Source organism: Lissotriton vulgaris, chromosome 10 (assembly GCF_964263255.1).
Source record: "Lissotriton vulgaris chromosome 10, aLisVul1.2, whole genome shotgun sequence".
Taxonomy (NCBI): Eukaryota; Metazoa; Chordata; class Amphibia; order Caudata; family Salamandridae; genus Lissotriton; species Lissotriton vulgaris.
In genome coordinates, this window is record NC_141698.1 from 111,156,123 (window position 1) to 111,174,414 (window position 18,292).

Here is an 18,292-nt window from a genome sequence, read left to right on the forward strand (position 1 = left end):
GCACTTCCAGCAGGTCCCATTGTGGGAGAGTAATCCTGCCTCATGCAGGAGGCAGTGATCCGGCTAGGACCGCAGGGGCCTTGGGGCACCCCGCTGTCCCACGGTGAGGTGAAAGAGGTAAAATAAGGGTAAGAAAGAGGAGGAATAAAGGTCAGCAATGAGTAGAAAGAGGCAATAAAAGGTGAGAAACTAGCAGAAAGAAGCAAAATAAACGTCAGCAATGAGCAGAACAAGGCAGAATAAAGGTCAGAAACGAGCGGAAAGAGGAAGAATATCGGTCAGCAACAACCAGATAAAGGCGAGGTAAAGGTGAGAAACAAGCAGAATAGAGGTCAGATACGAGCAGAAAGACGCAGAATGGTGGCCAGAAGCAAAGAGCAAGACATAATAAAGGCCAGAAACTAGCAGAAAGAGGCAGAATAAATGTCAGAAACAAGCAGCAAGAAACAGAATAAAGGTCAGAAATTAGCAGAAATAGCCAATTAAAAATAAGACACGAGAAGAAAGAGTCAACATAGAGATCAGAAACCAGCAGAAAGTGGCAAAATAGAGGTCAGAAACTAGCAGAAAGAGGCAAAATAAAGGTCAGAAGTGAGCAGAAAAAGGGAATGGAACCCAATTAGGTACGCATGCACCCACTCACAAAACAATTCAGACACTCTCACAGCTACTCACAGACCCATTCAGACACTCATGCACCCACTTACAGAATCACTCATACGCTATCCCACCTACTCACAGGCCTACTCAGAGACTCATGCATCCACTCACAAACCCAATGAGACAATCACATACCCACGGAGACACTCATGAACTCACTCTCAAAACGTAGATATTCACTGAAAAAAACAAAGGTTACAGGAACGTTATAGTTAGGAAAGATTTTTTTTTAACTTATTAATTCAATGAAAAAAACAAAGGTTACAGGGACGGTATAGTTGGGCTCAGATTTCACTCTTATTAAGCCATACATTTTTTTAGCAGTTATAGTTACCTGAACTAACTATAACTTATGTCCTGCAATGCACTGCCTATGCCCTCACATATTACGTCACTCATGACCTGGTCAGTGACATCACTAATTACATCATCCACGAACCACTTGCACACTCAATCACAAACCCATACAAATGCTCATGCAGCCACTCACTCATTCATAGAGCCACTCACATACCCACTCACTGGAAAAGGGAATTACACAACCAGTCCCTTACCCATACAGATACTAACACATATACTTATTCACCTGAACAGTCACTGAGAAAACCACATACTCTCCCATAGAGCCTCTCTCACGCTAACTTACTCACCCATACAGGCACACCCACTCACTCACCCATACACCACTCACGTACCCACTCACTCACCCCTACACCCACTTACATACCCATTCATACACACATACAGAGACTCATGTACCTTCACAGTCACCCAAACGGCCACTCATGAACCCCCTCATTCGCTTTAACAGTAACTTACACACCCACTCACTGACCCATACAGCCACTCGCTCACCCATACAAAACTCATACAACCACTCATCTATACAGTCTCACATACTCACTCACTCATACATATACCACTTACCCACCCACTCACTTAACCATACAGACACTCACACAGCCACTCAATCAATCAATCAATCAAAGCATTTGTATAGCACGCTACTCACCCGTAGGGTCTCAAGGCGCTGGGAGGAGGGGGTCCACTACCGCTCGAACAGCCAGGTCTTGAGTTGCTTCCTGAAGGAGAGGTGGTCTTGGGTCAGGCGGAGGTGGATGGGGAGGGAGTTCCACGTCTTGGCAGCCAGGTAGGAGAAGGATCTTCCTCCCGTTGTGACTCTTCGAATGCGGGGGGACGGTGGCGAGGGCGTGGCTGGTCGATCGTAGCTGGCGGGTGGGAGTGTAGAAGGTCAGGCTGTTGTGGAGAGCTTTGTGTGCATGGGTGAGGAGTCGGAACGTGATTCTCTTGCTGACGGGGAGCAAGTGCAGGTTTCTCAGGTGTTCGGAGATGTGGCTGTGTCGGGGGATGTCCAGGATGAGGCGTGACGAGGCGTTCTGGATGCGTTGGAGTCTCTTCTGAAGTTTGGCCGTGGTTCCGGCATAGAGGGAGTTGCCGTAGTCCAGACAGCTGGTGACGAGGGCCTGGGTGACCGTCTTCCTGGTTTCGGTGGGGATCCACCGGAAGATCTTACGTAGCATGCGGAGGATGTTGAAGCATGACGAGGAGACGGCGTTGACTTGTCTGGTCATGGAGAGGGAGGAGTCCAGGATGAAGCCCAGGTTGCGTGCGTGGTCTGTCGGTTTGGGTGCGCTGCCCAGGGCAGGGGGCCACCAGGAGTCGTCCCAGGCGGAGGGCGAAGATCCCAGGATGAGGACTTCCGTCTTATCCGAGTTCAGTTTCAGGCGGCTGTTCATCATCCACTCGGCTACGTCTTTCATCCCTTCGTGTAGGTTGGTTCTGGCGGTGGCGGGTCGTTGTTGAGGGAGAGGATCAGCTGGGTGTCGTCGGCATAGGAGATGATGTTGAGGTTGTGTTGGCGTGCGATGGCCGCAAGGGGGCTCATGTAGATGTTGGAACAGCGTGGGGCTGAGTGATGATCCTTGGGGTACGCCGCAGATGACTTCGGTGGCCTCGGATCTGAACGGGGGGAGGCGGACTCTCTGGGTTCTTCCGGCGAGGAAGGAGATGATCCACTCCAGTGCCTTCTCTTGGATCCCGATGTTGCTGAGGCGTTGTACTAGGGTGCAGTGGCAGACCGTGTCGAACGCCGCGGAGAGGTCCAGGAGGATGAGGGCCGCTGTTTCTCCGTTGTCGAGCAGGGCTCTGATGTCGTCGGTGGCTGCGATGAGGGCGGTCTCGGTGCTGTGGTTGGCCCGGAAACCAGACTGTGAGTGGTCAAGGGATCCATTCGTCTCGAGGAAGGCGGCAAGCTGTCTGTTGACCACTTACTTGCCCATACAGCTATTCACACATCCACTTATTTACCCATAGAGCCACACACACACACACACACACACACACACACAGACACAAAGATATAAAGTTACACAGACACTCACATAATCTATGTTTTAAAATAGAATCACTCATTAGTAGTACACAAAGTAAACTAAATTAACGTTTGTGATACCTTAGTATATATGGTTAACAGATAATTTTAGAAAACACTCACAATCACAGGATGATGTAATCAGTGATTTCACTGACTATGTCATGAGTGATGTAATATGTGAGGTTGAATTTCAGTGGTTTTCTTGTACAAGGAAATCTGAGCCTAACTATAACGTCTCTAAACCATGGTTTTTTTCAGAGACTTTCAAAGGTTTTTTAATTCTATTTCTTAACTATAACGTCCCTTTAACCCTTGTATTTTCAGTGAAAATAAATAAATAACCACAATTTGACACAAATTTACAACTGATTACCATCATTAAATGCTAAGGTAGGAGCTCTGACACCTCTTTCACATTTTGTTTCTCTCCTTCATTTGATCTACATAGCCTACTCATTGCAGCATGTTCCTGGGTGCCTTACCACGGCACAGAGGGTACATGCCAACAGGAAGTATGAATGTACAATTGTATCTCAATCTAGGTAGTATATGAGCTGTTAGATTAGTACAACTAATCCCATTTTGGCAAGCAGCTGTGGGACGGCAGATTCATCACAAAAGGTCACATGTCCCCAAGTCCTGCCTTTAAAATATCTACTCTAGCACCTCAGGCGCCTGAGCATAAGATCAAACAAGCTAAGCCTTAGGCAAGCTCTGCGTATATTAGGCCATTGGAAGAATCAATCTTGCATCTCTCCATTTTCCTCTCCAACCATAACAACCACCAAGCTTGACGAGGCTTCATCTACAGCACCAACTACAGTGAATGCAGAAGCATCAAAGCAGTTTTTTCTAATGGAGGGAAGGCACTATGGGCATCTGTGAATTGCAGTTTGATACCACTAATTACATTTCCTAGCACTGACTTTCTGTTATAGTTTTTGGCTACCTACTCATATCACATGCGTGTTAATTAGACAGTTTCAATGGAAGCCTGAGAAATGACTCCAACTACTTACATCTTACTGCATGCACATTTTACTAATCGCCCAGTCTGAGAGTCCAGCTTGAGGCTGGCAATTAAGTCAGACAATTGAGGTTAGAGTTTAGTTGGTGTTGGGTGGGAATGCTGTAGGGGTGGAATGGTGTAAGTGAATGACGTGGAGGGAAATGCTGCATGCCAAGTTCATGGATAGTGCATGGAATGGGGCAAGCTAAACCCCCCTAGAATGTCTCTATTACGAAAGATGAGGGAATGGTAGAGATTGTAAATACCCTTTGTATGACAGCAAAACATAACAGTTGTGCAGACTTCTACACCTAAAGCAGAAGAAAGAAAACAGCATTTCTCCCGTAAGACATTATGGGGAAAAAAATCTTGTTAACACACACTCTACAGACTCTCGTTACTGACTAAAGGCTTGATGAATTCTATAGCTAGAAAGTTTAGGAAAATGATCCTTTAGGGTTTTGGGGGCTATATCATTTTCTGTACCAGAGCTTGAAAATAAATCAATTGTTTGTGTGATTGCATTGGTTTGTTTTATGATTTAATGACTAAGAAGAGATCAACCCTGATTAAATTGGACGGTTGGAATCTAAACATCAAGACATATACCCGAACCATGCATTTGTGTACCTATTTATTTACTGTGCATCCAAAACCAAAATTCTGTACATAGAAAAATCAAACCATTGATTACAACTGGCAGTACATAGCAATCATGGAGTAGACTGGGGCATAAACCAGCAAGGGAGCAGATGGAAAGTTTGGGGAGTATGTGCCAACGAGGAGTAGTAGTTTCTGTCCTGCAACTCCAGTTCTGTAGTAGGGGTATCTCTGTTATAGTCATAATCTAGTGAATAGTCCCGCCCATGTGCGTGGACCCTGGAGCAATCAAAAATAATCTCTTAAGTTGTCAAAAAATGCAGAACTGCAAAGACACTTAAGAGAGAATTTAAAGACAGATAATGCAGCCTATATCCACAGGCTACACTGTCCAGTACTTCAACTAGAAATTCCACAAAAAAATCCACACAAACAGCACAGCCTGCCCAGTTTCCTCCATAGAGAAACTTGCCTCTACCAGCAAAAGGCTCTGGAATGATAGAGAGGAAGGTATGGACAGACAAGCCCCACAGGCTGCCATTATGTGGCTCAAACGGGATACTGTGCCTTTAAGAGAACTTTCCAGAACTTCTCCCAGTATCCCAGAATGCACAGCAGGTCCCTTTTATTTTCAGTTCTTTTTGAAGGCGTAACACGCCAGACCTGTAGCATTCCTTACATGAATATCTTTCTCCACCGGGGAGAAGGGCGGGCGCTTATGACTATAACAGAAATACCCCTACTACAGAACTGGAGTTACAGGACAGAAACTACTCCTTCTGTAGTAGGGGATCTCTGCGTATAGTCAAAATCTAGTGAATAGAATGGCAAGCCCATCCCCACACCAAAGCGGCGGTGGAGAGTAAAGAATAACACCACTACTGTGCGAACAGATTACGCAGCGAAGCCTGCCCAACCTGAGCGTCTGTCCTGGCATCAGTGTCCAGGCTGTAATGCTTAGCAAAGGTAAGGACCGACTTCCAAGTGGTCGCCTTGCAGATTTCTGCAATTGGAACATTACGTAGCAAAGCAGTCGTGGCAGCTTTGCCCCTGGTGGAATGAGCCTTAGGTTTACCTCCTAAGGTCTTATTAGCCTTTTGGTAACACAATTGTATACAGGACACAATCCACCTAGAAATGGACTGTTTGGAGGTGGCAAGACCGTTCCTGACTGATCCATAATTGATAAACAATTGGTCAGACCTACGAATATCTTTGGTTTTATCCAGATAAAATTTCAACACCCTCCTAACATCCAGGGAATGTAGAGACCTTTCCGCTGGAGATGAAGGATTCTGAAAAAACATAGGCAAAGTTATTGTCTGGTTGATATGAAAATCAGAAATAACCTTGGGAAGAAATTTAGGGTGAGTACGCATAACGACCTTAGCAGCATGAAATACAGTATAAGGTTCTTGGCAACACAACGCCTGAATTTCACTCACCCTGCGGGCCGATGTGATGGCCACGAGGAACGCCGCCTTCCAGGACAGGTGCTGCAACAAAGCCTTATAAATAGGTTCAAAAGGCTCCTTCATCAATCCGGATAGCACCACATTTAATTCCCATGAAGGTGAAGGAAGCCGGACAGGAGGGAATTCTTTCTTCAAGCCTTCCAAAAAGTCTTTGATCACAGGGATCTGGAAGAAGGAAGTCTGTGAAGGGCATTTCCTGTAGGCAGTCAATGCAGCGAGATGAACCTTAATGGAATGGAAATTATGGCAGACTGCGCCAAATGTAGAAGATAAGGAAGGATGACATCCTCCTTACACGTCGTAGGGTCATAGCTCTTGGAATTGCACCAGATGCAGAATCTCTTCCACTTGTAAGCATAGGAAGTCCTAGTGGAAGGTCGCTTAGCTTCCTTCAGTAGGTCCATACAATCTTCTGGTAAATTCAAATGGCCATATTGCCCTATCTCAGGAGCCATGCCGCCAAACTCAAAGACAAGAGGTTCGGGTGCACCATCTACCCCCTGAACTTCGTGAGAAGGTTAGGCCTGCACGGCAGCCGTATGTGAGGAAGGAGAGACCAGTGAAGCAGGTCCGTGAACCACCACTGCCTGGGCCATTCCGGGGCCATCAGGATCATCCGCGCCCTGGACCGGGACAGCTTGATGAGCACCACCGGAATCAGGGGAATGGGTGGAAAATCGTACAGAAAGCTGTTCGACCAGTCGATCCATTGGGCATTCCCCAACGTCCCCTGTTGGTAGTACCTGGATGCGAAGTCTCGGCATTTGTTGTTTTCAGCGGTGGCGAACAGATCCATGTCTGGAGTCCCCCACCTTGCGAAGACTTCTCCTAGCACTTCGTCGTTTATGACCCATTCGTGGTGTTCCTGAATCAGTCTGCTCAGTGTGTCCGCCTGAACACTCTGCACACCTGGTAGATGGGTAGCCGTTATCGTCAGTCCTCAGGCCAGAAGCCAGTGCCAGATCGCCTGCGCCTCCTGCGATAGAGTGCATGATCTCGACCCCCCCTGCTTGTTGAGGTAATACATCGTGGTCGTATTGTCCATCTGTACAAGCGGAGAATTGATCTGAGAGGACGGATGAAAGGCCTTCAGCGCCAAGTGAACAGCTCTGAGTTACAGGAAATTGATGTGCTACTTGGACTCCGTCGGAGACCACGTCCCTTGAATCTGTAAGTCTCCGGAGTGCGCTCCCCAGCCGTGGAGAGACGCATCCGTCACGATCGTCTGTGTGGGAATGTCCTTGTGGAAGGGAACCCCTCTGAGGAGATTCTCCGCTGAACACCACCACTTCAGAGACTGAAGAGCATGCAGAGACAGTCGTATCGTGTAGTACCAAAAACCAGTCCTCTGATCCTCCAAGCACTCCTGCAGTTGTCTCATGTGCAGCCGTGCGTGAGGCGTGAGGAAGATACAAGAGACCATTGACCCCAGCAGAGAAGACACTGTCCTCACTGTTGTAGATGGAGCGGTCATAAGAGCCTGAGCCTTCCGAAGGAGTGATCACCGTAGCTCCTCCGAAGGAGACACGCTTGCTGACAGCGTATCGATGGAGGCTCCCAAGGACTGTATGCATTGGACCGGAGTCGGACAGACTTGGACATGTTGATGTGCAACCCCAGCTTGTTCAATAGAATGCACGTCTTCTGGAAGTGTGCTTGAGCTTCCGAGAAGGAGGAGGCCTTGATCAACCAGTCATCCAGGTACGGGTAGACAAACACCTTATTCTTCCGCAGGTGTGCAGCTACTACTGCCATGCACTTCGAGAACGTCCTGGGCACAGACGTCAGCCCGAATGGCAGTACTGCGTATTGATAATGATTGGCGCCGACTTGGAATCGCAGGAACTTCCTGTGTTTCTGTACAATGGGCACATGGAAGTACGCATCCTGTAGGTCTATAGCACAAAGCCAGTCTCCCTGTTGCAGCTGAGGGTAAATCTGCTGCTACAACAACATGCAAAATTTCTCTCTGCGAATCCACTTGTTTGCCTGCCGCAAGTCCAGAATGGGCCTGAACTCGTTCTTGTCCTTCTTGCGAACCAGAAAGAACCGTGAGTACAGACCTCTTCGCGTTTGAGGCAGAGGTACGTCTTCTATCGCTATTTTTTCCTTAATAGGATGTCGGCTTCTGCCTGGAGCTCGCTCAGCTGAAACTGCGAGCACACTGGCGGAATCGCTGGATGCGGGCTGGTTAACCGAAGACTGTATCCATTGCAAACAATATATTCAGCACCCACTTGTCCTGAGTAATTTTTCTCCACTCTGCCAGAAAAAAATGAATGCTTCCCCCACCGGAGTGGGTAACGGATGTAGGGGAAGTAATCGCTCAGGGCCTAGACCCAGCCGGGCCTTTTGTCGCTGCTGCGGACTGTTGGCCTCCTCTGCCCCTCTGGCACTTGTGGAAGGGCTTCCGGAACTGCTGCTGTTGTTGCTGCTGTCCCAAAGTCTGTCCTCACCCTCTGCCTGAAGCTCCGAACCATCTCTGGAACGGGCGGTAGTTCTTCTTCTTCTCAGGCTTCTCTAAGCCGACAGCCGTCAGGGTTTCGGCTTCTGCTTTCATATGGGTTATTTCATCGTCCGCATGCTTGCCAAACAGGGTCTCCCCCCAGAAAGGCAGGTTAGCCACCCGCTGTTGTGTCTCCGGCTTGAGCGAGGTGAGGCAAAGCCAATCGTGGCGCCGTTGGTTGAATCCGTGGCAGTATCCATGCGCCGCCAGGAGAGACACATCAGCAGCCGCGCTGATGATCTGGTTTGACACCATCATCCCCTCATTTAATATCTCCAGAAAGTCCTCTTTCTTGTCACGAGGAAGGAGCTCAGCGCACTGCTGGAGTGACTCCCATAGGGCACAATCATATCGCCCCAGCAGAGCCCCGGCACTTGCAGCCTTCATGGTGGTAGATGCCGTCCCACAGACCTTTCTGGCCGCCGAGTCCAGTCAACGGCTGTCCTTATCAGGTGGTAGTGTCGAAGAAGGAGTGGTGGCATGCCGCTTCTAAGCCGCAGTCACAATGACGGAGTCTGGTCCATCCGAAGAAAAGCTGGGTCAGATTCCGGAGCCCGGTATTTCTTGAGTAGCCTGGAGGGGGCTGCCTTCGTCACCTTCGGGGTTAGAAATAACTCCTTGGTGGGTTCTACCAATCCGGGTACCAGCGGCAGCAGTGGCCGAGACAGATGCTTCTTGTGGAGCGTCTCGAAGATCACGGACGTCGTAGGTGTTGGCACCGTCACCGTGATCCCTAGTTTAGTCGCACCCCTCAACAGCACCTCCTGGAAAGAGACTATGTTGTCAACGGGCGACACTCTCGTCCCTGGAGACTCCGACCGCGTCGGCGAGTAGTCCATGGTGGACGAACCCGTACGGGATCTGGATCTGCGCCTCCTGTGGCGTCGTCTAGATCGAGATGACGACCGGCCATGGCTCCGCGATCTCCCTCTCCGGTCGGAGCGGGAGCACGATTTTCTCGGCCTCAGACGATCCGCTGGCCTCGCAGGAGCAGGCGATGGCGGCCTGGCCGGGAGCCTAGGCTTAGGAGTCCCCTTAGGCGGCGTTGGAAATCGTGGGAACGAGGCCGTTCGGGGTGGAACCACAGATGGAGGAACGGAAGGAAGAGACTGTGGCGGAAGTTGATGAGGCGGCGGCGGCTGACGTGGAGCCAGCCCATGAGGCGGTGGTGGAGGTGGTGGCGGAGTAGGGTTCTGCGGAGGCGGACCCTTTGGCAAATGAGGAGGGGTAGGCGACCTAGTGTTAGTAGGTGTATATCCCACTGAGTACACCAGGCCCGGTGACTTTGTCTTCTTCCTTGGCGATGATGGCGAACCAATCAGTGACCTCCTAGCGTCAGGACTCCTCCTGCACTTCTTTGGCGTCAAAGAACGCTGCCTCGACGTCGAGGAACGTCTTCTCGACGTCGACCGGTACCGCCCCCTCGACAGCGAACGCCTCCTCGACGGCGAACGCCTCCTCGGCGAACGCCTCCTAGACGGCGAACGGCGACGACGGGCCTTCGATGTTCTCCTCGACGTCGAGTATCCCCTCGACGCCGACCTTTTCCTCTTCGCCGACGGCGAACGGCGGTGTCGCCTCCACGGCGAGCGCCGACGCCGGGCCTTTTCTCGACGTCGATGCGTCGACGACGACACCGATGATGAAGATGACCCTGACGTCGACGGCGGTCTGTTCAGCTCCCTCGAAGTCGGTCGTCGACGCCGCTTCTCCCCAGAGCCCTGGGGAGATGGGGAACAGATTGCTGTCACCCCCCTCGACGCCGTAGTTGACGCAATCGACGCTGGCGGAGGATGGGGACGCTTGCTGGACTGCTTGCCCCTGGGGAGTCCCCCAGAGGCCTCAGCATTGGCAGATTAACCCCGCCCTGACCCACCTTGCGCCTTCTGACGTCTGTCCTCGAGGCCTTGGAGCCTGACCTTCATCCTCTCTCGCAGGGTCCTGGCTGAGAGGGTCTGGCAGATGTCACACTCCTCTGAGACATGAGAGGAGGGAAGGCAGACGATGCACATGGCATGTGGGTCGGATTTGGCCTTCTTCCTATCACACTCTGGGCAATTATCAAATAAGCCAGGCATTTTGACAATACAGGGCACCCACAGGGAAGAAAGGAAGCCTAGTACTTTAATAAAAGCACTACAACACTAGAAAAGTGAGAAAAATCACCAAATAAACCCTTGAAAGGGAGAGCTCAATGCTCCAGGGTCCTGCTTGCAGGAGCAGGAAAAAAGAACTGAAAGTAAAGGGACCTGCTGTGCATTCTGGGATACTGGGAGAAGTTCTGGAAAGTTCTCTTAAAGGCACAGTATCCTGTTTGAGCCACATAATGGCAGCCTATGGGGCTTGTCTGTCCATACCTTCCTCTCTATCATTCCAGAGGCTTTTGCTGGTAGAGGTAAGTTTCTCTATGGAGGAAACTGGGCAGGCTGTGCTGTTTGTGTGGATTTTTGGTGGAATTTCTAGTTGAAGTACTGGACAGTGTAGCCTGTGGATATAGGCTGCATTATCTGTCTTTAAATTCCCTCTTAAGTGTCTTTGCAGTTCTGCATTTTTTGACAATTTAAGAGATTTTTTTGATTGCTTCGGGGTCCACGCACATGGGCGGGACTATTCATTAGATTATTACTATACACAGAGATCTCCTACTACAGAAAAAAGGATTATATTGTTTGCAGTTCATTCAAGACCACTTTTACCAGGGACAGGTGTATGCAGTGAGACCTCAATACATCTGCATCCTTGGACACGAGTTGCTTTGCAGTGAAAACCCCAGATCTAACGCAGGAAACATGCCTGGACTTATACTTGAGGTAAGTCTGTACTCCGGAATCACACCAATTTTGCTAGTAGGATTGGCATTTTTTGCTGTAGTGCAACTATGATAGCCTAGATCAGAGTATTACCCTAGGACAACATATTTTTCCTAAGACAAAATTGCTGAGAAAATCTTGCAAAGTATACTTTACCTTATAGGACTGTTCTTTAAAAGCTCGTTCTTTGCGCTCATCCTCCATTGCCTTTTCCAAACACTTCACCTTTTCGGTTAATTGCTCAATTTCTTTCCTTAAAGACGATATCAAAGAACCATAAGTTATGTGTTGGTAAGAATTCTCCTGTTCTACAAATTGGCACACACTGACAAACTGTTGGGATGTCAGATCTTTATTCAAAGAGAAAAAAAATGATATCCTGATTGCAAGGGAAAAAGCTTACCGCCAACAAAATGACAAAACGAGCAGATTTATTATATTGTCCCCAAGAAACTTCTAGCATGCACCAGTGAGTGTGCCATCATTTGGACCATACTACTCCCTATTCTGCAACAAAATCAACATATATATAAAGCGACAAGAACCTTTAGAGAAAGATATAAAGTAATTTATTTGAATGTTGTATATCTGAACTAAAATGGATTGTATTATGCGTACTGGGAAATGCAAATAACTGTGTGTTGAAATGCTATGATTACTAGCATAGGAAACGCCAGGGCACTGACCAAAAGTTCAGCTTTTACCTTCTATAACTGTTACATCTGAAGTTGGACTATGACTTAATGTTGTCTTGATAAATGCACTATGCCCGCAAAATATGTTCATGACATTTGTAGCGGCAACTTGTACCTGTTCTGCAGTTCTTGTGTTCTCCTGTTTAACATGGGTAAAAATTGGCAAAAGGACATCTAAGTATGATGGATAGTTTTACTCATGAAACATTTTTAAGGATCGCATTGTGAATTTATTTACTTCACAAATATGAATCACAGTCAATTAATGTTGCCAATGTGAACCAATCAGTTACTGCAGTAAGTATTGCTTGTGTTTGAGCCACTGAGAAACAAAAATTTAATTTGGCAAATTATATAATCAGTGAATTACACACTAATTCAATATTTGCTAATAGTGAGTGATAGGCTGGTGGAACAGGCATATCTACTACGCAGCAAGCTAGATTACTTCACCCTAGTATGAACACCATGGTACCATACTGAACAGGATACAAACACATATGGAGGAATCACATGGCCAACTAACTTAAGCACTTATGAAACTTTACTTCTGTGAGTGTTCAGTTGTATCTACCTGTTCTTCTCTTTCTCTGCTTCCAGTTCCTTCTCAAGATCATTCTTGATTTGCTGTACTTGCTTCATTTCGGAGCTGTCAGAAGAAAATAAATGCATAGTTTAGGAAAAGGTGACAACCAACAGTTAATCGCCATGTAAACAAAAAATAGTTCAAATATTTAATCATCTATTTATATTTCATTCTTTTTTGATTTAGATGTAGTGATTCAGTTACTTTAAGACTTATTTATGACATGAAAACATGCACTGATAAGGGCAATGATTAATTTGTAAAAGAATGCATGCCAGTGCCCAAAGCGCTGCCCAGAAGCCAGTGGCTCGTGCAATGCCTCTTTAAACCACTACCAGACACTCCCTGCCCTTTTATCTCTTTCTTGCAGGTTCCTTCTTTCTCTCTTCATGACTTTTTCTCCATCTTTCACTTCCTCTTTCTCTTTACATGTCTGATGAGGAACAATAAGTAGCATTGGCCCCTAGCAGCAACCACTGGCTCAAACTAAGCACTGGATGAACAATTTGCTTACTTCGGTAAAGCTCTGTCTGGTAGAGACCATCTTACTGCATAGAGTCTGGGTACTCACAAAGAGTTCCCAGGTGCCACAAAGTATGGTCTGTGGTGCGACCGAGTGACACACTGATGCCAGCAGGGCGGAGGTCAAGAGATATGGGGTTTGTAAGGTGGGTGTAGGGAAAACGAAGCATGACATGTAGTGGCTGAACTGCACAATTCTTAACCAGAAAATCTGGGCTTATTCACAGCTTTCCCACTTGACCAAATTGAGTGTGATACTTGGCAATTGGTGTATTTTTTCACTTTGCCTACTTTTCCTTCACTTGCGTTTGATTTAATAAACTATGATGTTTTCCATTTAAAATAGCAACCCAGGGCACCCAGAATGTCCACCTGACAACTAACTTGCCTCTTAGTTCACTACTGGAATTACTGTCTGGGGCGGGGAAAGCATGATTGTTTCTAAAATCGTGTTTGAAAATTGTCATTTAAAATAAATAATTAAACTCTCAATGCAGTGATATCATTGGATGTACTTAGGTGGAAAGGTTCTGCATGCTAATGAGATACGCATTATTGAATTTGGTAGAGACTGTCATATTTGTACACGTTTGTTGTAGGAGGTCTTTAAATATTATGGTGTCTCTAGAGTTAAGTGGTGCAGGACGCCTTAGTTACTTCCATTCAGAATGTCAACGCTGAGCCAAGTAAACAGCAGATTCGGCAGGTCCAATGTCCAAGGCCAAACCTGCAGGTGGTGTGCCAGATGGATGACCCCTTGGATGCTTAGGGGCCCGGTAGCACGCCAGAGGCGGTCTGTAAGAATCCAAAGAGTAGGCCAAACTCTCCAATCTCTCTCAATGTCGCAGATGTCCCTGGAATCTCGGGTTACACCGGGGCAAGTTGTGGGATGGGTCCCAGGGTGGACAAACTTCAGGCGTTTGATCGAGAGGCATGGCAATGCACTTGTGCTTTCTTAGGAGAACGTGAGTGGCGGAGTCCTGCTTGGATTTTTCATGAATTACTTCAATGTAACCAAAGACTTGGACCGAGAGGACAACTGGTCGCAGGAACAACTTCTGGAATAGGAACAGGATCAACCGTTCAATTTGGATCAGTCTCGACACAGAGTCTTCCAGTGCTTGGTAACAGAGTTTCACCTCGTGGTCTCGAATGGCCTTTGGGTTCATCGACTAACAGTCACTGCAAGCCTTAGGGTTGTGGCTCGACCCCATGCAGCACAGGCAAACCTGATGAGGATCTGTCACAGACATTTGTTTGTGACAGTCCTTTTTTTTTTTCTTTTTTTTTTTCAACCTTTATTTGGAGATAAGCAAGGAAAAAAGGAAGTGCATACATGATCCATACAGACATAAATGGCTATTACAGTATAACGAAATACTCAAAAGAGTCCTGAGTACAGGGTGGCATATCAATCAGTATACACAGTAATTGTTGAAATCACATAGCATTTAGGAGAGCGATGACCCAGGGCGCACAGGTACACCGATGAGATGGTGCAGCATGGGCATATTCTGTGAGCGCAAAATAGAACAAAGGAGAAGCAGAGAAAAGGACAATACATGTAAGAGGGGAAGAAGAAAAAAAAAAAATGCCAGTGTCAAACGACACAAGCATATTACATGCATGATATACTCCAACAGGCCCCCCCCAGCCGCTAACCGAAACCTGACAGGAGTTCGATCCCCATCCCCATCATCTGAGTGGCATACAAGGAAATACAGCCCCCTCGATCTCGCAGAAGAAGGAAGCAGTTCAGCACCCCCCCAATACCTGAGGACCAGCAAATGTAGAATGATATCCCGGCCCACCGTGCTGGCGTCAACCAACCCCTACTCGGTCCTCATGTTCAGAATCAGAGTCCTGCACAGCTCTAGTTAGGAGGTACATCTGTAGCGGGCTCCAAAAGTCTTTGGGTCTACACCTCACGGGCATCAGTTCAGAATAGACATTATATTGGTCCTGACAGTATATGAGATCATTCAACCAATCCTGGAAGCGCGGTACCCTGCCACGACCCCAGCAGCAAGCCACCCTACGCTTGGCCAGAAGCAAGGCCACGTCAACAAATCTACGATGAGGGGCAGGCACGTCCCTAGAATAACCCAGCAACATCACCAAGGGATCAAACGCCACCCCATCCTCCGCCATGACCTGCAGGGCCACATGGACCTGAGTCCAGTATTCCAGCACCCCCGCACAACTCCAAGCCAAATGCAGAAAATCAGCACCTTCCGCTCGACACCTAGCGCATCTGTCATCCTCCGCTAAATGAAACCGAAGTTTCTGCGCCGGGGTGTAATAGTACCTCTGGACAAATTTGTAATGGATGATTTTCAGGCGACAACTGGAAGAAACATTGGCAGTAAGTCCACAGCAATACTTCCATTGCTCGTCGGTAATAGGGGCTCCCAGTTCAACAACCCACTGCTCACGCACCCGATTGGACGGGACAGAGCGCTGTCGGCGAATAGCACCGTATAATTTCGACACCAGGTGACGCCCATCTGAAACCAACAGCACATGGAGGGGGAGAGTGACCTGCGGCTCCGAGGGAAAATCCGATAGCAAGGCACGCATGCCCTGCCTCAGACGAACATAGTAAAACAGCTCCAAAGGGGAGCAGGCAGCAGCTCCAAAGAAATGAGCCTGGGTACGGAAGACGCCTTCATGAAACACGTCACCCCACGTAAGAATACCTAGCCGCCTACACAATCGTTGAAACCCCGTTTCCAGCAACAGAGACAAATCAGGATGATAGGATAGAGGCAGGGCCGGCGAATAAAGAAAGGAGACGCCCAGCAGTCGCGCTACCCGTTTCCAGGCATCCACCGTGCATGTCACCGTCGTTTGAGGCGTATCCACATCTGACACCTTGCCCAATACTAACCCCTCCAGCGGGAGCGGATGGGCAACCCAATGTTCGGCCGCTATCTGGGGCATAAACGGCGTGGGGCGCATCCAGTGATAAGCGTAATGCGATTGAGCGCTAAGATAGTAAAGCTCAAATTCAGGGACGTCAAATCCTCCATCAGAATAGGGTAGCGTAAGGGTAGCCCAAGCCACCCGCGGCTGTTTGCCCCCCCCAAAACAATCGAATAAGCTCAGAGCGAAGTCTACGAAAAAAATAAGCACCAGGGTGATATGGAAGGTTTTGAAATAGGTACAGAAATCGGGGTAAGACTACCATCTTGATGAGGGACGCCCGATCGGCCATGGAGAGAGGCAAGGACATCCATCTAGTGACGTCATCTGCCAGTTTAGTAATAGCCACACCATAATTAAGCCTGATCGTTTCTTCTCTGTCCAATGACACAACAATGCAGAGGTACCGCAGCTCCGAATCGCACCACTCCAAAGGGTAATCAAGAGGAAACCTACGCACAGCCGCAGTAAGGGGGAAGAGTTGGGACTTCCGCCAGTTGATATGGACACCGGAGACACCCCCAAAAGCAACCAGCTCTCGCAAGAGCGCATTAAGGTTATGTTCAGGATCTTTTACATAGAGCGTGACATCGTCCGCGTACAAAGAGATCCCGACCTGCCGCTGAAGACAATTAAAGGCGCTCTGCTGGTGTAACTGACGAATCCTGCAGGCTAGAGGCTCAATAGCAATGGCAAATAGGAGGGGCGAGAGGGGGCATCCCTGACGAGTCCCCCTTGTAAGAGGGAACGGGGGGATAGCACCCCATTCACCACCACCCTTGCCATCGGATCAGTATACAAGAGCTTAACCCATGAAATGAAGATCCGAGGAAAGCCCATCCGACAAAGTACATCAATAAGATAGCCCCACTCAACGGAGTCGAACGCCTTGGTGGCATCAAGGAAGATGGCGGCGACCGGGATATCAGGAGCAATGGTCGAAATAAGGGAAAACAAGGTACGAAGGTTGTGGGAAGTAGCACGACCAGGCACAAACCCCGACTGATCGGGCAGAACAATAACAGGCATGAGCTCAGCGAGTCTCACCGCCAGGACCTTCGCGAGTATTTTGACATCGCAATTGAGCAACGAGAGGGGCCTATAGGAACCCACATCCAGTGGATCCTTTCCCGGCTTGAGCAGCGACGTAATAGCGACCTCCCGCATGGAACACGGCAGTCGCCCCTCCTCCAGGGATTCCTCAAAAACCTCACGGAGAACGGGGGCCATAATGTCCACATAACACTTATAGAATTCAGCAGGAAGGCCATCCAGACCAGTGGCCTTCCCATTATTCAGAGACATGATTGCATTCCTGACCTCTTCCACCTCTAGGGGCCTACCTAAGAACGCCCGATGATCATCCGACAACCAACAAAGTGCCAACTCATCCAGAAACCCGCCATACCGTGTCTCACCAGTCTGCTGCGTCGTGTAAAGGTGTGCGTAGTGGTCAATAAAGGTACGCTGAATCTCCGCAGTGTCCCGACAGCGAGTGCCATCCGGCAAAACCAATTCCAGCACGTCCGACCCATGCCGTGGATGCCTAGTAAGTGCAGCAAGGACCTTACCGGGCCTCTCCCCCTCACAGTACCTCCTCGCCGTCCAATACTTCCCCCTATGTTTAGCCTCCCTGGCGGCCTCCTCCTCATACTCGGAGAGCTTGGTGCGGAACTGACTCAAAAGATCGGGATCCGAACCAGCCTGCACCCTGCGTTCTAAGTCACGCAAGTCTCCCTCCAGGCCCCCGAGAGTCCGAACAATCAATTTAAGCATTCCACAACTTTTAGAGATAGTGACTCCCCGGATCGTAACCTTGAACGCCTCCCATAGAACCTCGACACTGTCGACAGAGCCCTTGTTCCTGGGGAAGAACGCCTCCACCTCCTCGCCAAGCTCCGCCCTGAACACAGAGTCAAGCAAGGCAGTTGGAAAAAGGCGCCAAGGCGGGCGCGGCCTGTGCAGCCCGGGAACAGACAGGACAACCTTCACCGGGCAGTGATCAGAATACGTACGAGCAAGATGCACGGCCTCTTGCAGGCCAGCCACCAACCCCCTAGAGAGAAAAACATAGTCCAGCCTCGCCCATGAGCGCGCATGTGCAGTGTA

The 18,292-nt window shown here is 48.7% G+C and overlaps 1 protein-coding gene across 3 annotated transcripts in view; it reads right to left on the reverse strand.

Moving 5' to 3' along the window:
* Positions 1-18,292, reverse strand: part of IQCE (IQ motif containing E) — a 272,321-nt gene that overhangs the window by 96,436 nt on the left and 157,593 nt on the right. For all 3 annotated transcript variants that reach the window (XM_086940632.1, XM_086940634.1, XM_086940633.1), the window contains 2 exons: positions 12,725-12,799; positions 11,612-11,708 (listed from right to left, as the gene is read on the reverse strand). In XM_086940632.1, the coding sequence (XP_086796758.1) occupies positions 11,612-11,708; positions 12,725-12,799 (172 nt within the window). The remainder of the gene's footprint in view (positions 1-11,611; positions 11,709-12,724; positions 12,800-18,292) is intronic.